The sequence below is a fragment of the Aethalodelphis obliquidens genome, unplaced genomic scaffold (genome assembly GCF_003676395.1).
Source record: "Aethalodelphis obliquidens isolate GAN/ISIS:26980383/991018 unplaced genomic scaffold, ASM367639v1 scaffold43, whole genome shotgun sequence".
Classification (NCBI taxonomy): Eukaryota; Metazoa; Chordata; class Mammalia; order Artiodactyla; family Delphinidae; genus Aethalodelphis; species Aethalodelphis obliquidens.
This window is the reverse complement of record NW_020837987.1, coordinates 9,660,524-9,682,897: the sequence shown is the minus strand read 5'-3', so window position 1 is coordinate 9,682,897 and position 22,374 is coordinate 9,660,524. Positions and strand designations below refer to the sequence as shown.

Sequence of the window (22,374 nt, the reverse complement as noted above, 5' to 3'; positions counted from 1 at the left end):
TGTCTCTGTCTTTATCTCTGTCCCTCTCTCACTTTCTCTTTCTCTGTATCTCTGTCTCTCCATCTTGCCCTGTCTCTGCATCTCTCTCTGTCTTTCTCTTTCTCTGTGTCACCATCTGTTTCCCTCTCCATCTCCGTCTCCTGGTCTCTTCCTCACAGGCTGCCCGTCACTCCCACGTGGCTGTGGCTTGGGCCGGCTCCCTCGTGCTGATGGGTGGTGAGTTGGCTGACGGCTCCCTCACCAGTGACGTTTGGGCCTTTAGCCCGCTGGGTGGTGGCCACTGGGAGCTTCTGGCACCAGCTGCTTCCAGTTCCTCAGGGCCGCCAGGCCTGGCAGGTCACGCAGCAGCCCTAGTGGACAGCATCTGGCTCTATGTGTCTGGTGGCCGCACCCAGCACGACCTCTTCTCCTCTGGCCTCTTCCGTTTCCGCCTCGACAGCACCAGTGGGGGCTATTGGGAGCAGGTGATTCCGGCAGGTGGGCGGCCCCCTGCCGCCACTGGCCATTCCATGGTGTTCCATGCCCCGTCGCGTGCCCTGCTGGTTCACGGTGGACACCGGCCCTCCACTGCCCGGTGAGTCACCTGCCCCACACCCCATGCCTTGCAGGGCCAGGCCTGGCCTAACACCCTGGGCCTTTATGCTTTAACGGTCTTTGCCCACTGATAGACCCCTGCAGTCATTCAGTCACCCCGTCTGTCATTCATTCACTCATTTGTTTATTCACTCATTTACTCCCCGACTCACGCATTCTCTAGTCTGTCATTCAATCTCTTGGTCACTTGCTTCCCTACGCACTCCCACTCATGCAGTCATTTAACCAACCCCTGCTTGGTGTCTAGCCCTGGCTAGATTATGCAGGGAACCCAGAGATCAATCAAACCTGGGTCCTGCCCACAAGGAGCTTCTAGTTCTGAGGGGATATAAATCCAGTAAAGCCAGTCTCAACTGTGGGCCCAGAGGAGGGAGAGAGGCCCTTCCTGCCTCAAGCTCCTCCTCTTCCCCTCCCCTACAGGTTCTCTGTGCGGGTGAACTCCACCGAGCTCTTCCACGTGGATCGGCGCGTGTGGACCAGCCTGAAGGGCCGGGATGGGCTTCAGGGCCCACGGGAGCGGGCCTTTCACACGGCCAGTGTCCTGGGCAACTACATGGTGGTCTACGGTGAGGAGGCGCCCCAATCCCACCTACCTGCCTGCCTGCCAGGGGCCCAAGGCTGAGCTGAGGCTCCCTGCAGGGGTGTCCTCACCTCCCCCAGGCTTGCCAGCTGTGCCCCTTTGCTCCTTTCCCAGGGGGCAACGTGCACACCCATTACCAGGAGGAAAAGTGCTATGAAGATGGCATCTTCTTCTACCACCTTGGCTGCCATCAGTGGGTGTCGGGGGCCGAGCTTGCCCCTCCAGGAACTCCTGAGGGTGAGTGGCCCCTCTGTTTCCATGAGGGGCTCCTGAGCGTCACGCTTGCTCCCACAGTGATCCTGGGCTTTGGGAAGGAGCCACCCCGGTCCTTGTTGGGGTGAGCCCAATATCCTATCGGAGCCGGCCTCAGGAGGCACACCTGCACTAGAGATAGGACCAGGGCATTGTTGCTATGGAGATGGGAGACATTTTCAGAAGCATCAGATCTAGGTTCCAGTCCAGGTTTTGCCAATTATCAGCTGTCCCAGGGGACTGCCTACAAAGAAGCAACTTTTTCAAGGTCACACAGTGGGCAAGTGGCAGAACCAGGATGGCCATTCCTAAACAACCTTTTGTACAAAAACCATCATTTAATCTCTCTGCACCTCAACTTCCCCTCTGTAAAATGTAATAACGCTTAAACCACTGGGCTGTTGTGAGAATAAATTGAGTAAAATGAAGTGAAGAAAGAAGACAGTCCAGTGAAGGGCCCAACACATTGTCCCAATAGCGCAAGGCCAGAGGGCTCACCTGGAGGGAGTGTGGAGAAGCCTTTCAAGCTCATTAGATCAGAGACTGCTTTGTGAATGGGAAGAAAGTCACAGGCCCTCTCCTCAGAAAGACACTTGTGTGCACAAACTGGGCATATCCTTTCATGGGACTGTGGAACTTCCCAGAGGCCCGTCTGTTCTCCCCACCCTTCTGAACAGAAGAGTGAGGACAAAGGACAAACATAAAAGAAGGGACAGTAACATTTAAGGGGTGGGCAAGAGGAAGGGTCCCCAAGGAATCCTGTTTGACCATCAGGAATGGGGCTTCCCTGGTGGCCCAGTGGTTAAGACTCCACGCTCCCAATGCAGGGGGCCCGGGTTCGATCCCTGGTCAGAGAACTAGGTCCCACATGCATGCTGCAACTAGGAGTTTGCGTGCCACAGCTAAGGAGCCGGCGAGCTGCAACTAAGGAACCGGTGAGCCGCAACTAAGGAGCCTGCTGCAGCTGAGACCCAGCACAACCAAATAAATAAATAAATAAATATTAAAAAAAAAAAAAGGAATAAAGCCTCAGCCTAGCATTGGAGGCCTCCAATCCAGGGCTCCACTGCTGCTCCTGTCCCTCCTTCAGACCCCTTCACTGGGTAGGCCAGAGTGTGAGGTTTCTGGAGGCCTCCTCCTTCTTTGTAGATTTTGATGCCCTGGGCCAAGTCCCATACACTTCCAGAGCATACGGGTCAGTAAAAGTGTGAGGGAGTCACCAATCACTGACCGCTTACCCGTCAGTCAGGACTCTTGGTTGTAAGTGACAGAAACCCCACCCGACCAGCTTAAGCAAAAGGAAGAATTTCTTGACTCACTTGAGTGAAAACTGGCTGCAGGCTGGCCTGGATCCAGGTGCTCACATAATGGCATGAGCCATTTCTCTCCCCAGTTCTCAGCTGGATTTCCTTCAGTCTGTAGCAGGTTTGCCTTTTGTAGATGGTCACCAGCAGCTCTGGGATTATATCCTACCCCTTTAAAATGCCCAGAGGGAAGACAGTACCTTTTTCCCAAGAATTGTAGCAATTGGGTCCCCTCCCTGAACTAGCCACTGACTCTGATAGGCCTGGGCTCAAGCCCTGCTGCTGCTAGAGGCAGGGACAGCTCGACTTGAGCCTTGTGGACTGGGGGTGGGAGGGGTGGTTTTCCAGAGGACAGTCAGAGGCTGTCACCAGCAGGGAGGCTGGTGTCAGACAGACAACAACAGGTGACAGCCGGGCGGCCTGCCTCACCGCTCCCCGAGGGCAAGGTTCCATGCACGGAGGAGGAAACCAAGATTCAGAGAAGTCAGGTCTCCTGCCCAAGGCCACACAGCTAGTCAGTAGTTGATCCGTTATTTGAAAGCAAGGAAATGGTAGATCCAGGATTTGACCCCAAAGGTCATGCTCTGTCTGGAAGGTGACTTGGGCAGCAGTGTGGGAGCTCCAGGAAGTGAGAGAGCTAGGACTAGAGCAGGGCCAGGCAGGCGGGGAGGGTTTCCTTGGGCAAGTGGGGTTGAGGCGTAGGAGAGTCAGGGGTGGTCCTCAAGGTGGGAGCCACGAAGGGGGGATGGGGGGTCACATGTCCTCGGGACGTCTGTATTCTCCTAGGCCGAGCAGCACCTCCCAGTGGTCGGTACTCACATGTGGCGGCTGTGCTTGGTGGCAGCGTCCTGTTGGTGGCAGGGGGGTACAGTGGCCGGCCCCGTGGGGACTTGATGGCCTACAAGGTGCCTCCCTTTGTGTTCCAGGCGCCTGCTCCAGACGTGAGCACTGGGGTGATAGGGAGAGGGTGGCTGGGGAGGAGGTAGCATGTTTCCCATGGTTAAGGGAGGAAGTTGGGGGGCGTCCCTGGGAGAAGGAGGGGAGGTCCCTAGGGCCGTGAGAGGAGGGAGGTCAGTCCCCAGGTCCAAGGGAGGAGGAATGGTGGTCCCTGGAGCTGAGGGCAGAGGGGCAGTGGTCCCTGGGGCTGGGGGAGAAGTGGACAGGGGTCCTCAAGGTTCTGAGCAGTTGGGGTTCCCTGGGCTCATCAAAGTGAGCGAGGACGTGGGAGCAGGCCCCAGGTGTGAGGCGCCCCCTCCTCCCTGCCCATCTCTCTACAGTACCACCTGGACTATTGCTCCATGTACACGGACCACAGCGTATGTTCCCGAGACCCTGAATGCAGTTGGTGTCAGGGAGCCTGCCAAGCTGCCCCACCTCCTGGGACTCCCTCGGGGGCCGTGAGTGACTGTCCTAGTACTCTGCCCCTTAGCACGGAGACCTGGTCCTCCGTGTCTTCTTCTGCCCAGACCTGCGCTTGGGAGACTCGTTTTCACACCTAAGATCGGCATTCCTGACTACTGACCCTTGAACCTTTGACCCTCTTCCCGGTCCTTTTGAACTTATGTTTCTGTCCCTGGATCCTCCACCCCTGTCCTCTTGATCTTTCTCATTCCAACCCAGCTTTCAATTCCCTTCTCCAGTCCCCTGACCTTTCCACCCCAAGCCTCCTGAATCCACAGCTTTTCCCAGGTCCCTTAAGCCCCAGTGGATAGTGACACCTGTCTTTCCCCTCTCTGCAGTGTCCGGCTGCCAGCTGCCTGGGCCTGGGCCGCCTCCTGGGTGACTGCCAGGCCTGTCTGGCGTTCAGCAGCACCGCCGCTCCTCCCCGGGGGCCCGGCGCCCTGGGCTGGTGCGTACACAACGAGAGCTGCCTCCCTCGGCCTGGTGAGTGTCCAGTGGCATTTTGGGAGGGGGCAGCATAGCACCCCACACCAACCCCCATCTCCCGACCCTCCTGTCCTCACAGAGCAGGCCCGCTGCCGTGGGGAGCAGATCTCAGGCACCGTGGGCTGGTGGGGGCCCGTACCTGTCTTCGTTACCTCCCTGGAGGCCTGTGTCACCCAGAGCTTCCTGCCTGGCCTGCACCTGCTCACCTTCCAACAGCCGCCCAATGCCTCCCAGCCTGACAAGGTGGGGAGCCAGGGGATGGGGACCAGTGTGGAGTGCTGAAGGGCTTGGTCTTAGAGTTTTCATTTTTCAAATGGATCTTTATCACTCTTGCGTTTACCCCTTAAGTCTTTACATGCAAGGGTCTGATTTTCCTTATTGGCCTAAGAAAAGTTTTAACTGTGGTGAAATGCCCATAACATAAAACTTACCATTAGTGACACTTATCACCTTCACAGTACTATGCAACTATCACCACTCTCTAGTTCAAGAACATTTTTTTTTTTTTTGGCTGCACCGTGCAGCATTCAGGATCCTAGTTCCCCAACCAGGGATGAAACCCGCGCCCCTGTGGTGGAAGCGCGGAGCCCTAACCACTGGGCCACCAGGGAAGTCCCCAGAACTTTTTTTTTTTTTTCTTAAGCTGCTTCGGGTCTTAATTGCGACCCACAGGATCTTCGTTGAGGCATGTTTTTTGTGTTTGTTTTACATTTATTTATTTTATTTTTATTTTTAAAAAGTTTTTTGGCTGCGTTGGGTCTTTGTTGCTGCACGTGGGCTTTCTCTAGTTGCGGCGAGCAGGGCTACTCTTTGTTGTGGTGCTCAGGCTTCTCACTGCGGCGGCTTCTGTTGTTGCGGAGCACGGGCTCTAGGCGCGCAGGCTTCAGTAGTTGTGGCATGCAGGCTCAGTAGTTGTGGCTCACGGGCTCTAGAGCACAGGCTCAGTAGTTGTGGCGCACGGGCTTATTTGCTCTGTGGCATGTGGGACCTTCCCGAACCAGGGCTTGAACCCATGTCCCCTGCATTGGCAGGCGGATTCTTAACCACTGCACCACCGGGGAAGCCCTGTTTTTTTGTTTTTAGTTGCGGAATGTGAACTCTTAGTTGCAGCATTCATGTGGGATCTAGTTCCCCGACCAGGGATTGAACCCGGGCCCCCTGCACTGGGACCATGGAGTCTTACTCACCAGACCACAGGGGATGTGCCCCCCCAGAACATTTTTATAACCCCAAAAGGAGACCCCCATATCCATTAAGTAATCACTCTCCATTCCCCTCTCCCCTTGGCCCCTGGCAACCACTAACCTTTTTCTTTTTCTGTATCTGGATTTGTTAACACTGGATAGGTCATATAAATGGAATCATATAATACGTGGCCTTTTGTGTGTGACTCCATTCACTCAGCATAATATTTTCAAGGCTCATCTGTGTTGTGGCATGTGTCAGAACTTTGTTCATTTTTTTAAAAAATTTTATTTATTTATTTATTTAGCTGTGTCAGGTCTTAGTTGTGGCACATGGGATCTTTAGTTGCAGCATGAGGGATCTTTAGTTGCAGCATGCAAACTCTTAGTTGCGACCTGTGGGATCTAGTTCCCTGACCAGGAGTCGAACCCGGGCTCCCTCCATTGGGAGCACAGAGCCTTAGCTACTGGACCACCAGGGAAGTCCGAGAACTTTGTTCCTTTTTATGGCTGAATGACATTCCATTGTATGGCCATGCCATGTCCATTCATCAGCTGATAACATTTGGGTTGTTTACACCTGTTGGCAAGTTTTTCCTTTTTAAAAAAATATTTTATTTATTTACTTATTTATTTATTTATTTATTGGCTCTGTCGGGTCTTAGTTGTGGCACGTGGAATCTTTCGTAGTGGCGCGGGGGCTCTTCGTTGCGGTGTGCGGGCTTCTCTCTAGTTGTGGTGTACAGGCTTCATAGCACATGGGCTCTATAGCCCACGGCACGTGGCATGAGGGCTCTCTAGTTGTGGCGCATGGGATTAGTTGCCCTGAGGCATGTGGGATCTTAGTTCCCCAGCCAGGGATTGAACTGGTGTCCCCTGCATTGCAAGACGGATTCGTAACCACTGGACCACCAGGGAAGTCCCTCTTTTTTTTTTTTTTTTTTTAATTGAGGTATAATTGACAAACAACCTTATATTAGTTTTAAGTGTACAACATAATGAATTGATATTCGCAAATATTGCAATGAAAACCTATTTTCAGTATGAGTGGGATTGCTGGGGTAATCCTATGGTTAACTTATTGAGGAATCATCAAAGTGTTTTTCCACAGTGGTTCCTTATTAATTTAAAAAATAGGTATTATAGTCACATGGTTCAAAAACCATAACAATGGGGACTTCCCTGGCATCCAGTGGTTAAGACTCTGAGCTTCCAATTCAGGGGACAAGGGTTCGACCCCTGGTCGGGGAGCTAAGATCCCACATGCCGTGCAGTGTGGCTAAAAAAAATAAAATAAAATAGGATAAATGAATCCTATATAGTTAAAAACAAAAACAACAACACAAAAAAAACCGCACAACAGTGTAAAAAGTTGTTGAGTGAAAAGTCTCTTCCATCTACCCAGTCCTCACCCCTCAGTGTGGGAAGCTGGCCTCAGCATCCCCCTAACTCAAGACCACCCTAACTCTCCCCAGAAGGTCTATTTAGATTTCTTACATATCCTTCCGCTGTTTACCTATTCAAATACAAGTAAATGTGACATTTAATTATTTTTCTTTCTTGCACCAAAAGTAATATATTATCTACACTGTACTACCACTTCCCTTTTTTTCTTTTTTCTTTTTTTTTTTGTCTTTTTGGTGGTGGTGTTGTTTTCTCATTCTCCTTTTTTTTCTTAACGTATCCCGGCAAGCTTCCCATAACAGAACTTAGGAAACACCCTCTTTTTTTTTTTTTTTTTTAACAGCTTCATAGTGTTCCATTTACATTCTGATGCCGTAGTGTTACAGTTTATTTAAACAGTCTCCCATGATGAACCCTTGGGTTGCTCCACTCTTTTACAATTACAAGAACACATGCTAGCAGTAAATCACGAAGTATGTGCGTCGCTTCAAACGTTGGATTTGGATCTGGGCTCTTTTTTTTTTTTAAACATATATACTGGTTCATTATATAACAAAGAACATGGTACATAGGATGAGGTCCAGAAGGGGCCTGAGCTTCTGTCCCTGTGGAGTTGGGGTGTGACACCCTCCTGGCACATGAATGTGTTTACTAACCTGGAAGGTCTCCAAGCCCCCTAGTTAAGGGATCTGGACCTTAAGGGCTTAGGTGGAAAGATGGGGTGTTGAGGAAGAAGATGCTGAAAGGTCCAGGGTCTTGGAGTTTAATGAGAGGTGGAGATGAGCAGGGGCTGGGACCCTGTTGTCTGCTGTCTGAGTCGGAGTCCCAACTCTTCTCCCAGAGTAACCGTGGGCGAGCAATCCCCCCTGCTTCTGGCCTCAGTCTCCCATTTAGTAAACTAGGGAAGGAGATTGGGTTGCCTGGTCTTTTCTAGCTCTGATGTGGCTGGAGAGGTGTGAGGACCATGGGGCGATGCAGAGAGGTCCTCATGCACGCCTCCCTCCTTGGCTGGCACAGGTCTTGATTGTCCGCAGTACGACCATCACCCTGACACCTAGCTCAGAGACCGACGTGTCCGTGGTCTACCGTGGCTTCATCCACCCACTGCTGCCAGGAGGGCCTGGAGGGCCAGGGGCTGAGGACGTGGCCGTGTGGGCCCGGGCCCAGCGCCTGCACGTACTGGCCCGGATGGCCCGTGGCCCTGACACAGAAAGCATGGTGAGGGTGCCTGGGACATGCAGGGGGCTGTTTATGGTAAATATGGGGGCTTGGATGTGTGGTGGGGAGGAGGAATGGGGAGAAATCAGAGGCGTGGGATCTATCCTTAGTGACGGGAGGGCCCTGGGGTTTTCAGTTGTGAACAGAACTGGGTGGGGGGTGGATTTTGAAGAAAGGGGAAGGTCTGAGTTACCAAGTCAGACTCCCCTGAGGAGGACGTGGGTTGCTGGGAGGTTTAGGGGTGCTTGGAGGTTTTGGGGGTCTAAGAAACTCTGAGGCCCTCCTGGGAAGAGGAGGGGTGGGCGCTAGGTGGGTTTGGGGCTCTTGGGGGTTTCCGGGGTCAGTGCGGGTGAAAAGTTCTGAGGCCCCTGTCTGCCCCTCACCCCTACTTCAGGAGGAGGTAGGGCGCTGGGTGGCTCAGCAGGAGAAGGAGACGAGGCGCCTGCAGCGTCCAGGGTCCGCTCGCCTCTTCCCACTGCCTGGCCGGGGCCACAAGTACGCGGTAGAGATCCGGGGCCAGCTCAACGGCTCAGCGGGCCCTGGACACAGCGAGCTCACCCTGCTGTGGGACCGGACTGGCGTGCCAGGTGGCAGCGTGAGTACCCAGGTCCCCAGCTCTGACCCTGCCCCAGCCCCTGGCCTCAGATGCCCTGGGCCACAAACTAACTCTCTTGACCCTGACCTCTTACTCCTTGACTCTTGAACTCTGGGCCTCACCTTGAACCCCCCCTGGACCCCAACATCTGACCCCCAGAGTCTGACCTGATCTCGTGTTCTGACCCCTGCCCGCGTCTCTGACTCCTCCTGCCCTGATCTTGCTGACCCTGACCTCTGCCCTCCATACTTTGACCTCTCATCTCTGGATTTTCTCAAACCCTGATCCCCTTTTGTCTGCTGATGTCCTAAATCCTGACTTTCTACGGGCCTGAGTTCTCAACCTTGTCTCCAGACGCTTAAGTCTTTAGCTCCAAACTCTAATCCCTATCCCAAACCTTGACGTGGAGCGTGGAGCCCTGACCCTCACGTGACCCCCGCCCCCAGGAGATCTCCTTCTTCTTCCTGGAGCCCTACCGCTCGTCGGCCTGCGCCTCCTACCCCTCCTGCCTGGGCTGCTTGGCAGACCAGGGCTGCGGCTGGTGCCTGGCCAGCGCGACCTGCCACCTGCGCCAGAGTGGGGCCCACTGTGGGGACCGCGGGGCCGGCGGCTCCCTGCTGGTGCTGGTGCCTGCCCTCTGTCCACTCTGTGAGGAGCATCGAGACTGCCACGCCTGCACCCAGGTGCCCACCAGGCCACAGCGGGGAGGGCTCGGCACGGAGTCAGCCAAAGCAGGCGACTGAGCAAGGGGGTGGGCCCCCCAGAGCTGGCACGGGTAGCCGAGGGGCCCTGTGGGCGGCGGTGGGGTAGACAGTCGGGGCCCTTGTCGTTTGTGAGCAGTGGAGAGGGGCTGGAGAGTCAGCTCCTGGCAGGCGTGACTCTGCATGCTGCAGGGATCAGAAAACCCAGCTCAGCACCTCTGCACCAGAGGAGCATTTATCCCCTTAGACAGCAGAGTCCAGGAGTAGGTCTTTCGGCCTGCTCGCCCCAGAGGTTCAAACCGCGTAGTCAGCTGTTCACCTCCCTCCACTCCACGTTCTCGTTTTCCCTGGAGGTTCATTCCTTGGGAGTGGCAAGGGAGCCTCAGGGGCTCCAGACTTTTATCCCCCCACCCAGCCACTGGAGCCCCAAGGGGAAGGAGAGCACCTTTCTGTCCCCACCTCACTCTCACCCGTCAGTTCAACAGAAGTCTCAGAAGTGCCTTTCATTTGCTCTAATTGGGGCTTGTGCCAGTTCCTGGACCGATCAGTGAGGCTGGGAGGAAGGAGAGTGTCCCGCTGCCCATCTCTGGACCCCAGGGATTGAATCAGCGCCACCTGGACCACATACAGTGGTGCTACTGCCCAAAAAGGGAGTGGGTGCTGGTGAGGCAGAACCCATGGATGTCAGTGGCTGTAGGAAGAAGCTGGGCTTGGAACAGGGGTCTGTGGGCCCTGGCAGGCAAGGGAGGCAGCTGCCTGTTGAACTGGTGCTGGGAGACTGGCGCTGGGAGCCCCAGGGAGAAGGCTAAGCTGGGCTCTTATTCCTCCAACCTCCCAGGACCCCTTCTGCGAGTGGCATCAGAGCACCAGCCGCAAGGGGGACGCAGCGTGCAGCCGGCGGGGCCGGGGTCGGGGTGCCCTGAAGAGCCTGCAAGAGTGTCCCCCACTCTGCAGCCAGTGAGCCCAGCTGGGCCCAGGGAGAGGGTGTGTGAGGGTGTGTGGGGGCCAGGCTGTGGGGTGACCCTGTCCCTGCTCCCCGCCCCCAGGCGCCTGACCTGTGACGACTGCCTGGCCAACTCAAGCCAGTGTGCCTGGTGCCAGTCCACCCACACCTGCTTCATGTTCGCCGCCTACCTGGCCCGGTACCCGCACGGGGGCTGCCGAGGCTGGGACGACAGGTGCGGTCCGGGTGGCAGGGTTCCAGGAGGGGAGGGCGGAGACCAGGGTAGGGGTGGCTCTGACAGCCCCACACCCATCACCCTGCAGCGTGCACTCAGAGCCACGGTGCCGGAGCTGTGACCGCTTCCTGACCTGCCACGAGTGTCTGCAGAGCCACGAGTGTGGCTGGTGTGGCAATGAGGACAACCCCACGCTGGGACGGTGAGGCAGGGCGGGGCCCTGGGGGCGGGGCCGGGTGGAGGCTCTCCGCCCACCCTAATTCTAACGGCCTCTGTTTCTCTGCCCCTTTGCCTTTTTCTTGCCATCATCTCTGTTTTTCTCCCCCCCTTCTCCTTCTCTCTGTTTCGCTCTCTCTTTTCTCCCTGCCAACTCTTCCCCTGTCTCTGTGACTTGTTTTCTCTCATCTTTCCTTCTGTTTTCTTTCTTGTCTGTTTCTGTTTCTCTTCTGTCTCCCTTTCACTGTATCCCTCTCTCTCTCCTGTCTTTTAAAATCCTTTTTTGTCTGGCTTCTCTGGGTTTTTCTCTGCCTCTCTTCCATCCCTCTTTCTGTCTTTCTCCGTATTCATATTTCTTTCTCTGTCTCTGATTGATCTCCCCTCTCCCTGTTACTGTTTTCCTGTCTCTGTCTCTTGTTTCTTTATCATCCCCCCGCCCCCCCCACCCCGACCCAACCACCTTCTTCAACCTCGCCTCCCTCCCCAGTTGCCTCCAGGGGGACTTCTCCGGGCCTCTGGGTGGGGGTAACTGCTCCCTGTGGGTCGGGGAGGGCCTGGGGCTGTCTGTGGCCCTCCCTGCCCGCTGGGCATATGCCCGCTGTCCAGATGTGGATGAGTGTCGCTTGGGCCTGGCGCGGTGCCACCTGCGGGCGACCTGCCTGAACACACCCCTCAGCTATGAGTGTCACTGCCAGAGGGGCTACCAGGGTGATGGCATCACATACTGCAACCGCACGTGAGTAGGGCATGGGTTTCCATGGAGATGTCGCCCCAGGGCTGGTGCATGCGGAGATGTTGGGAGGAAGTGATCACAGTGCTGGGCTGCCTCCCATGGTGCCAGCCTCTCCAGTGAGCCTTGGGTTTTTACCTTGTAGAGCAGGCCCTCATTAGAGTGATAGGGTCCTCAACGTAACACTAGTTAACTGCGGAGACAGGTCGCCCATGGACTGCAGGCCACAGGCTTCAGCGTTGCCGTAGAAATGGAGGAGGATCAAGTTGAAAGGGGTTTTCACAGGGAACAGATCACCAGTGGTGATATTTGGTTACTATAGAGACAGGAGTTACTACATGTGATGGGGTTGCCTTGGAGACACGGCCACCCATGGAGTCCAGGATCTGTGGAACAGGCAGTAGCTTATGATGGTGTTGCCATGGAGATAATGGGGTGGAGTGGGATGAGGGGGGATGTCTTGGGGGCTCCAGGCCTACCCAGTCCTTCCCCCACCCCTGCCATGCCCCCTCAGGTGCCTGGAGGACTGTGGCCATGGCGTGTGCAGTGGCCCCCCAGACTTCACCTGCGTGTGTGACCTGGGCTGGACATCGGACCTGCCCCCTCCCACGCCTGCCCCAGGACCCCCCGCCCCCCGCTGTTCTCGGGACTGTGGCTGCAACTTCCACAGCCACTGCCACAAGCGGGGGCCCGGCTTCTGCGATGAGTGCCAGGGTGAGCAGCCCTCATCCTGAGCTCCTCAGGGCTGCCTCAAGGGAGCCTCCTCGGGGCTTCTGTTTTCTTTTGTCTGTGTGGGGTTCTGCGTCCCCTCCCCAGCTCTGAGTCCCCCTGTCCCATTGCCTGCTCCTCACCCCAGACAGGTTTCAGTGCCACCCACCCCTCCGGCGGGCCTCAGTACTCCCTCCTGGGATTTGCAGTTGCTCCCCAGTCGGGGTTCCAGTTACCCTCCTTTGAGCCAGGTGGGGTTGGGGAGGGTCGGGCTCCTTCTCGCTCTTGCCGCTGACTCTGCATCCTGGCTGCTGGGGCCTCCACAGACTGGACGTGGGGGGAACACTGCGAACGGTGCCGGCCGGGCAGCTTTGGTAACGCCACAGGCTCAGGCGGCTGCCGGCCCTGCCAGTGCAACGGGCATGGGGACCCACGCCGAGGCCACTGCGACAACCTCAGCGGGCTCTGCTTCTGCCAGGACCACACTGAGGGCGCCCACTGCCAGCTCTGCTCTCCTGGCTACTATGGGGACCCCCGGTGAGCCAGGGGCCACCCAGGCGGGGCAGGGTGGGGTTAGGGACATGGTGGGATAGGGCAGGACTGGTCTGACACTGGCTCTCCTCCATCTCCCCAGGGCTGGTGGCTCCTGCTTCCGGGAGTGTGGGGGTCGTGCCCTCCTCACCAACGTGTCCTCCGTGGCACTGGGCTCACGCCGGGTTGGGGGGCTACTGCCTCCAGGTGGTGGGGCAGCGAGAGCTGGGCCAGGCCTGTCCTATTGTGTGTGGGTTGTCTCAGCCACCGAGGTGCTACAGCCCTGTGCCCCTGGGACCCTCTGTCCCCCACTTACCCTCACCTTCTCCCCCGACAGCAGCACCCCCTGCACGGTGAGCACCAAGGGCACTGATTACAGGCCCACGTCTCCCCCACCCAGTCTGAATCTTCAGACGAACCCTGGCCCCCACGTCCGTGTTTTTTCATCCATCAAACTCCCAGATCTGTTCCTCAGACTCCTACCCATTTGTTCCTAAGCCCACAGACCCTCCCATTTCCCAGATTGCCTCCTGTTTCCTGGACTCCAGTTTCCCATTCCCCAGTCCAGGTATGGTAAATATTGGTACCTTGTGTGCCAACTCTGATCGATTGGTGGTGGCTGCCAGGATCTGTGTGTTGAGAAAGAGCCTCCATGCAAGAGTGCCTGATTGATTAACCATGTCTGTTATGAACACAGGAGTGGGAATGGTGGCCTCCATGCCACAGTTTGACAATCTGCCCAGGTGGTTCAAGCAGCCTTTTCCCCAGTCTCAGATTGCCCTCTCTGCTTGAGCTGCACCTCCTCCCAGACCCCAAGCATTCCTCTTTCTCATCCTCATCATCCCCTGATCCTACTCTACACCTCTCCAGCTGAGCTATGTCCTGGCCTTTGATGGATTCCCACGCTTCCTGGACACTGGTGTCGTCCAGTCGGACCGTAGCCTCATTGCTGCCTTCTGCGGCCAGCGGCGGGACAGGCCTCTCACTGTGCAGGCCCTGTCTGGTATGGGGACTGGGGGAAGTGGGACCTCTGTCCTGGGCTGTCCCTTGTCCCTATACCTTGCTACCTGAGGTGGGCTCAAAACCCAGCCTGACTCTGCCAGAGACTTGCTGGCAGTCCCTTGCCACCTCTGGGTCTCAGTTTCTTCAGCTGAGAGGCGAATAGAGAGGATTGTACTGGCTGGGTTGTGTCTCTGGAAAGAAGGGCCACGTGGGACATGTTTTTGGGACACACAGAATGTAGCTGGTGCGAGGGCCCCTGAGCATCTATCTCCTCAGCCCGCTGGTTCTCAGCCAGGAGTGACTTTGCCCCTTGGGTCATTTGGCTGTGTCTGGAGACATTCTGATTGTCGTGATCGGGGCTGCTACTGGCATCTCGTGGGTGGAGGCCAGAGATGCTACTCTGCATCCTGCAGTGCATAGGCTATAGCCCCCACAACCAAGAATTCCCAGGCCCCATTGCGTCAGCTGTGCTTAGCTGATGGAGATGCACTAGAAATAATTTGTTACCCATGGCAGTTAAAGGGCCTAGGTTTGGAGATGCTTCTCTTCATATTGTAAATCAGAGTGGCTCCAAGGCTGTGAGAGAGAGGGCAGAGTTGTAGTTGGCCTGACGGCGATTGCACACGAGCCCAGACCCTTCACAGTGAGCAACTAGAGCTGAGGGGCCCTCGATTTCATTTCACTCAGCAAATGTCTACCTGCAGTAAGCTGGGCCTGAGCTAAATTCTGGGCATGTGGCAGTGAACAAGGGACACAGGCACTGCCTTCACGGGCTCACAGCAGAGGTGGGGAGTGACAAACAGCAGGGAGCAAATTGTAGGCAGAATAGTGACACTTTTGGTAAGGGACAGGAGGAAATGGAAAGGAGTGGGGAGCCTGGCTTGTCTGGGGAGTTGGGGAGGGAGTCTTTGCAGCAGGGAGATTTCACGGTGTGGGGAAGGGGCAACTAGTTCAGGTGGAGGAATAGCAGATGCCCAGGCTCTGAGAACAGGAAGCGGGTTGGTGGTGCTGGAGCGGGGAGGGCCAGGAGAGAGGGAGGTGATGAGGTCAGAGGGCCTGCAGGCCACCCCTCTCTTTTTTTTTTAAATAAATTTATTTATTTTTGTCTGCGCTGGGTCTTTGTTGCTGCATGCGGGCTTTCCCTAGTTGCGGCGAGCGGGGGCTATTCTTCGTTGCGGTGCACAGGCTTCTCACTGCGGTGGCTTCTCTTATTGCGGAGCCTGGGCTCTAGGCGTGTGGGCTTCGGTAGTTGTGGCCCGCGGGCTCCGTAGTTGTGGCCCGCGGGCTCTAGAGCGCAGGCTCAGTAGTTGTGGCGCATGGGCTTGTTTGCTCTGCGGCATGTGGGACCTTCCCGGACCAGGGCTCGAACCCGTGTTCCCTGCATTGGCAGGTGGATCCTTAACCACTGTGCCACCGGGGAAGCCCCACCACCGCCCCCTTTTTAAATATCACTTTACTGAGGTCTTGTGACAAGCCTCTGGACTCTCTCCAACAGGGCTGCTGGTGCTGCACTGGGAGGCCAACGGCTCCTCGTCCTGGGGCTTCAATGCCTCTGTGGGCTCTGCCCGCTGTGGGTCAGGGGGCCCCGGGAGTTGCCCTGTCCCCCAGGAGTGTGTGCCCCAGGACGGGGCCGCAGATGCTGGACTCTGCCGATGTCCCCAGGGCTGGGCAGGCCCACACTGCCGCATGGCTCTGTGTCCTGAGAACTGTAATGCCCACAACGGGGCAGGGACCTGTAACCAGGTACAGGTGAAAGAGGGCAAGCTGGACGGGACAGGGAGCTGGGTGGGGGTAATCAGGGCTCCTCCCAAGCTTCCTTCTGCTGTTCCCCAGAGCCTGGGCGTGTGCATCTGTGCTGAGGGCTTCGGGGGACCTGACTGTGCCACAAAGCTGGACGGTGGGCAGCTGGTCTGGGAGACCCTCATGGACAGCCGCCTCTCAGCCGTGAGTTGTGGATGCCCCTTGGTGGGGAGGTGCCATGCAGCCCGCCTCCTGGATCTTTCTCCCCATTCCACTCCCGAGACTACCCACTAGGCCCAGCCTGCCACTCTGTAATGCCCTTACCTGAGCCCTCACGTCTGCACCCCACCCACAGGACACAGCTAGCCGCTTCCTGCACCGCCTGGGGCACACTATGGTGGAGGGACCTGAGGCCACCTTGTGGATGTTTGGGGGCCTGGGTCTGCCCCAGGGGCTGCTGGGAAACCTGTACAGGTGAGGACTGCCCTGGGGAGGTAGGATGCCTGAATGAGAAAAGGTTACCTCAGGGGACACTGAGACGTCTCTGACATAAGAGTCCCCTCGGGGGGGTGCAGGACAACGTCTACAGGTGAAGGATACCCCAAAGGATGCTGGGACACTTGTCGCAGGAGGCTGACCTCAGGGACTGGGACACTTATTTGGGTGGTGCTACCCCAGGGGATGGTAAGGTGATTGTCATAGGAGGGTCACCTTAGGGGTTTTGGGATACCTGCCAAGTTGGGGGGGTGATCCCAGGGGTTGCTGGGATACCAGTGTGTAGGGGGGTCACCCAAGGGCATGCTGGTATGACTGTATAGTGAGGCTGCCTTTTTGCATCTTGGCCCCAGGTACTCAGTGAGCGAAAGGCGGTGGACACAGATGTTGGCAGGAGCTGAGGACGGGGGCCCAGGCCCCTCACCCCGCTCCTTCCATGCAGCTGCCTATGTGCCTGCTGGCCGTGGCGCCATGTACCTGTTGGGGGGGCTCACGGCTGGGGGCGTCGCCCGGGATTTCTGGGTCCTCAACCTCACCACCCTGCAGTGGCGGCAGGAGAAGGTGAGCATCTCTCCCCTCCCCTAGTCCCCACAACCAGGCTCTAGCAAAGGTGACCAGAGCAGCTCCTGCCAGCTTTGCCCCCAGAGGAAGAGGATTCCTCCCAGGGCTTCAGCACAAGCCCCAGAACTGAATTTCAGTGGCCATTGTGGGTCACATTTCATTCCTGAGTCAGTCCCTAGCCAAGGGGACGTGAGGCTCTGGTCTCCAGGCTGGGGCACAGCCCGCTGTGGAGCCGGTACAGTCAGCCCCATGCAGCCAGAGAGCAGAGGAGCAAGGGCTTCGCAAAGGGTCCCCAGGCTACTCCTACCTGAAGAAGTGACACTGAGCAGGCAGAGACAGCAAGAGGTCTGCTGCTCACCTGCCGGGACCACGGCTGGCGGGGAGGCCTGGGGTCTGACCCGCCCCAGGCAGCTCACGACCTCCTTAGTGGTTCAAGGGGAGTTCGGGGAGCTCTGAGCCTTGCTTCTACCCACAAGATGACCCCTGACCTCTGCCCCCCACCCCCATGACCTCCACCCTTCATCCCCAAGGCCCCGCAGACCGTGGAGCTGCCAGCAGTTGCTGGTCACACCCTTACTGCCCGCCGAGGCCTGTCTCTGCTCCTGGTGGGTGGTTACTCCCCTGAAAATGGCTTCAACCAGCAGCTGCTTGAGTACCAGCTGGCAACCGGCACCTGGGTGTCCGGAGCCCAGAGCGGGACACCTCCCACAGGTGGGCCTGGGGACAGGGCATGGCGGGGAGGGGGCGCTATGCTTTTGACTCCCAGCCATCCTCTCTGTCCACTCCTGTAGGCTGTGGTCACTGCCCCCCCTACCTGTTGTCTCCCTGTCTACCCCCATCACCCGCCCACATTCTCAGGATGCTGCCTTTTGAGAAGTTCAGTTTCTATACCCTTCCCAGACTTCATGAGAAGCTGCCTACCTCCTGCCCAGTAGCAGTGGGTCACTGTTTCCCTCTTCTAGGTCCTAGATCAGTGCCCCTCAGGTATTTTCCTTTCTCTCTCTCTCCTTCTACATTCTTTAATCACCATCCGCAAGGTCATTCTGGTCACCCTGTCTCCCTCTCTTGTCTTTCCCAGGGTCCCTTTAATGGTTGTCCTTTAGAACCGAAGGGAGAAGGAGGGGTTGAGAAAGGCTTCCAGGTCTCTGGCATCAGGGCCTGGTAGGGTGGTGGTGTGGTCATGAGAGGGGGAGCCCAGGAAGACGGGGAGTGTTCCTGATCACCAGCCCTTCCCCCAGCCTCTGTGCTCACTAATCCTTCACCCCCAGGTCTATATGGTCATTCCGCTGTGTATCACGAGGCCACTGACTCCCTCTACGTGTTTGGGGGCTTCCGCTTCCACGTGGAGCTGGCGGCCCCATCCCCTGAGCTCTACTCCCTGCACTGTCCTGACCGCACCTGGAGCCTGCTGGCCCCTTCTCAGGGGGCAAAGGTCAGGAAAAAAGGTCCAGACAGATGAGTGTAGGGGGTAGGAGGGAGGGGGGCCCCCCCTTTCCCAGTGCCCCAGGGACTGGCTCAACCTTGGATTCCTACTCTGCCTCCTTTCTGGTACCCCAAGTCTCCCCTTCTTCTCTCTGTGACTTGGAGGTAAGAATCCTAGACCAGGAGGTCAGAGGCCTGGGTTCTGTCCCAGCTCTGCCACACTCTGGGCGTGGCCGTGACAGGTCCCTCCCCTTCCTGGCCTCTCCAGCTGTGAAACGGGACACTGAGGCTCCTTGTGCTTCTGCCTTCAAGGCCAAAGGAGACAGTGGGAGAGCAGGAAACCCCGGGTATGCTGTTTAGAGACAATTGCATTTGCCATCCACACACATATTCCCAAGCCCTTCTTGGGGCTGGACCACAAGGGAGATGGAAGTAAGAGCCCCAGCAGGATACACCCCGGTCCAGCTGGCGAGGTCACCCAAGAAATGTGGGGCTCATCTCAAGCATCTGAGGCTGGGTTCCTGAGGAACAGCATGGGGTTTGGGGGTTCTGGGAGTTCAGGGAAAGGAGATGGCTGTGGAGACAGCTCTGAGGAATGAGGGAGGCTTCCCGGAGGAAGGAGGTGAGATTTGAGGAAGGTTAGGATTGGGTGGGCTGGTAGGGGCTGGGGCGTGGGGAGGTTTGGAGTGGCGGGTGGGCTGAGAGGAAGCACGAAGAGCGGGTGACCGTGGGCTCTGACAGCCCGTCCTGCCGTGTGTCTCCCCATCAGCCCCGCCCCCGACTTTTCCACGCCTCAGCCTTGCTAGGAGACACCATGGTGGTCCTTGGGGGGCGCTCGGACCCTGATGAGTTCAGCAGCGATGTCCTGCTCTACCAGGTCAACTGCAACACCTGGCTCCTGCCTGACCTCATCCGTAAGTCCACCACTCTCCCTGGGAGGCCGCGGGACAACCAGGGGGAGCGCTGGCCCTGTCCTGCGACTCTCACTCATTAGGGGTCATTTGGGTCCCTTCAGGCCCACAGGCAAAGCTCCTGTCCTCTCCACATTATCTAAGCACCCACGGAGACACCCTCCTTCTTTTTCTGTCTTAGAAAAATTTTTAATTCTGTTTATGAAGTAATGATGGTCATTGTAGATAATTTGTAAAATAGGAAGGAAAAAGTCCCCCATAATCCCATTCTCTAGAGGCAACGACTGTCATATGTGAGGGTGCTTCCTTCCAGTTCATAGGCTGGAAAGGGATTGTATCTTGCCGTTTTATTTCATTTGACAGTCATTGTAAATGACTGACTGTGTGTGTGTGTCTCCGGGCCTGTCTCCTTTGCTTTTTGTTGCTTTCTCTGAGCCTCTGTCTCTAACTCTCTTTCGCTTTTAATCTATTTTTTCCACTGACTCTTTTTTTTTCTTGAGGATTTAAAAAAATTTAGGTGAAATTCACATAACACAATCAGTCATCATAAAACGAACAATTTAGCGACATTTAGTACCTTCACAGTGTGGTTCAGCCACCACCTTAGTCTTGTTCCACAACATTTTTTTTTTTTGGCCACGCCACGTGGCATGTAGGATCTTAGTTCCCCGACCAGGGATTGAACCCATGCCCCCTGCAGTGGAAGTGCAGAGTCTTAACCACTGGACTGCCAGCGAAGTCCCCGGGTTCCACAACATTTGTCTCTGTTCTTTTTTTTTTTTTTTTTTTGTGGTACATGGGCCTCTCCCGCCGCAGAGCACAGGCTCCGGATGCGCAGACTCAGCGGCCGTGGCTCATGGGCCCAGCCGCTCTGCGGCATATGGGATCCTCCCATACCGGGGCACGAACCCGCGTCCCCTGCATCAGCAGGCAGACTCCCAACCACTGCGCCACCAGGGAAGCCCATGTCTCTGTTCTTATTCCACTCTTTTCTGTTCCTTTTTTCTGTTTATGTGTCTCTCTCCCTCTCTTTTGTCTTGCTGTGTCTGATGCTCCTGTCCTATTTGGCCTTTTCTGTCTTCTCTCTGTCTTTCGTTGTCTGTCTCTGCTCTCCTTAGACTGTCTCTCCTCTCAGCATCCCTCTCTGACTGGTACCTTTGTGTGAATCTCTTCCTCGAGTCTCCTGCTCTCTCTCTCTGAACTTTCTGTCTTTCCCCAGGCCCAGCCTCTGTGGGACCACCAATGGAGGAGTCTGTGGCCCACGCTGTGGCAGCGGTAGGGGGTCGCCTGTATATCTCAGGAGGCTTTGGGGGAGTGGCCCTGGGCCGCCTGCTGGCCCTGACCCTGCCCCCGGACCCCTGCCACCTGCTGCCCTCGCCCGAAGCTTGTAACCAGTCTGGGGCCTGTACCTGGTGCCATGGGGCCTGCCTGTCCGGGGACCAGGCCCATAGGTAACCATGGAGACTGACAGCACGTGGGTGGGTGGGTGGTACTGGTGCCCTCCGAAGTGGGTTCTGTGCCAGGCCAGGCTTGTGGGGGAGGCCTCAGCAGGGTGTGGTCTGGTTAGGAGACCAGCTCACACGGGAAAATGGGCAGCTTATCACAGGCAGGGGCAGGCTCGGGGACCTCACCGAGTGGGGAGCCCTGTTTGTGGGCTGGAGTTAGCTGGGTCTGAACTGGGCCGTAAATGACCGGTCAAGTTTAGACCATGAGGGTTCAGAAGCGGGGCTGTATCTGGTGTATTTTAGAAACCATCTGAGCTGGGGAAGAATGAGATTGGAAAGGTGGGTGGGTCAGCTCAGAAAGGGCTTCCGGTGCCTGGCTGAACTGCGCTCCGTCCAGCTCCAAGACTCCTTGTCTGGAGTTTGGGAATCCAAACATATCAGGAGGCTGAAGGCGCTGTCCTAGGTTTAGCACAAACTAACTTGACTGCGCAGTTATCCTGCACTGGTATGAGGCTACTAACGTGGTATGAGGCTACTAACGGGCTTTATTTTGTCCCATTAAATGTGTCACCATGTTTACTACAGAATATTAAAGGGTTTGATTTTTAGGGTGCTCCCCCAGACTCTGCTAGGGGTATTATGTAACAGCGGGTACACCCACTGCTTTTCTGAAACCTGGAAAGTTCTGAAACAGGTGTGCCTTCAAGGATTTTGAGTGAGGGATTATGGCCCTCCACTGTGGGTGATGGGGAGGCACAGAAGGTTTAAGTAGGAGAGGGCAGGGGCAGGCTTGTGAAGGAGGGGGTGGTGAGGGGAGGCTGCAGGTGGAGGCCTGGAAGGGGGAGGCTTGAACTGGGCGGGGGCTGCAGGGCTGGAGGAGGAGGGGATGGTCAGAGAAGAATTCAGGAGGCAGAGGCCTCGGTGGCTGGAGGGCCAAGAGGCCATGGGATATCGTCCAGTGTCTCTGACCTGGGTGATAGGTGGACGTGGGACCATCACCAAGGGAGTTGGGGAGGAGCAGGTTTGGGAGGCCTGTGCTGAGAGCACTTGGGAGTGCATATGTGGGACCTGCAGGACGGTGTCCACGAGGCACCAGGAAGAGGCGAGGGTGAGGAGGAAGGGTGGGGCCTGGCTGAATGTGATGAGCCAGACCTCCTATCTCCCCAGGCTGGGCTGTGGTGGTCCCCCCTGCTCTCCAATGCCCCACTCCCCCGAGGAATGTCGACGTCTGCGGACCTGCAGTGAGTGCCTGGCCCGCCATCCCCGGACCCTGCAGCCTGGAGATGGAGAGGTGAATGATGGGGGTGGGGGTGGGAAGGGGGCGTGGCTCAGGCACCACTGAGCTCTTCAGCTGGGATTGGGTGGCAAGACCTGAGGCTGGAGGGATGCTGGGGGCCCTGACAACCCCGCTGAGCCCGTATCCCCCCGCCAGGCATCTGCCCCCCGCTGTAAGTGGTGTACCAACTGCCCTGAGGGTGCCTGCATCGGGCGCAATGGGTCCTGCACCTCGGAGAATGACTGTCGCATCAACCAGCGAGAGGTCTTCTGGGCTGGGAACTGCTCGGAGGCCGTGTGTGGGGCGGCCGACTGCAAGCAGTGCACAAGGGAGGGCAAGTGCATGTGGACGCGGCAGTTCAAGAGGACTGGTGAGCGCTGAGGCTTGCTCCCCGAGAGGAGAGTTTGGGGGCCTGGATTCCTGCTGCAAGGACGCAAGGG

At 56.8% G+C, this 22,374-nt stretch overlaps 1 protein-coding gene across 4 annotated transcripts in view; it reads left to right on the top strand.

The window, feature by feature from the left end:
• The window catches only part of MEGF8 (multiple EGF like domains 8), a 43,351-nt gene that overhangs the window by 8,131 nt on the left and 12,846 nt on the right, over nt 1-22,374 (top strand). For 2 of the 4 annotated variants that reach the window (XM_027079652.1, XM_027079653.1), the window contains 28 exons: nt 159-574; nt 1,015-1,160; nt 1,289-1,411; nt 3,517-3,671; nt 4,008-4,127; nt 4,470-4,614; nt 4,697-4,860; nt 8,223-8,423; nt 8,818-9,018; nt 9,465-9,701; nt 10,558-10,676; nt 10,766-10,897; nt 10,986-11,099; nt 11,601-11,849; nt 12,358-12,557; nt 12,878-13,088; nt 13,186-13,435; nt 13,953-14,085; nt 15,580-15,827; nt 15,918-16,028; nt 16,180-16,298; nt 16,673-16,880; nt 17,411-17,591; nt 18,149-18,312; nt 19,072-19,216; nt 20,433-20,664; nt 21,826-21,949; nt 22,091-22,304. In XM_027079652.1, the coding sequence (XP_026935453.1) occupies nt 159-574; nt 1,015-1,160; nt 1,289-1,411; nt 3,517-3,671; nt 4,008-4,127; nt 4,470-4,614; nt 4,697-4,860; nt 8,223-8,423; nt 8,818-9,018; nt 9,465-9,701; nt 10,558-10,676; nt 10,766-10,897; nt 10,986-11,099; nt 11,601-11,849; nt 12,358-12,557; nt 12,878-13,088; nt 13,186-13,435; nt 13,953-14,085; nt 15,580-15,827; nt 15,918-16,028; nt 16,180-16,298; nt 16,673-16,880; nt 17,411-17,591; nt 18,149-18,312; nt 19,072-19,216; nt 20,433-20,664; nt 21,826-21,949; nt 22,091-22,304 (5,062 nt within the window). The remainder of the gene's footprint in view (nt 1-158; nt 575-1,014; nt 1,161-1,288; nt 1,412-3,516; nt 3,672-4,007; nt 4,128-4,469; nt 4,615-4,696; nt 4,861-8,222; nt 8,424-8,817; nt 9,019-9,464; nt 9,702-10,557; nt 10,677-10,765; nt 10,898-10,985; nt 11,100-11,600; nt 11,850-12,357; nt 12,558-12,877; nt 13,089-13,185; nt 13,436-13,952; nt 14,086-15,579; nt 15,828-15,917; nt 16,029-16,179; nt 16,299-16,672; nt 16,881-17,410; nt 17,592-18,148; nt 18,313-19,071; nt 19,217-20,432; nt 20,665-21,825; nt 21,950-22,090; nt 22,305-22,374) is intronic. The other 2 variants (XM_027079654.1, XM_027079656.1) reach the window with 2 other exon arrangements.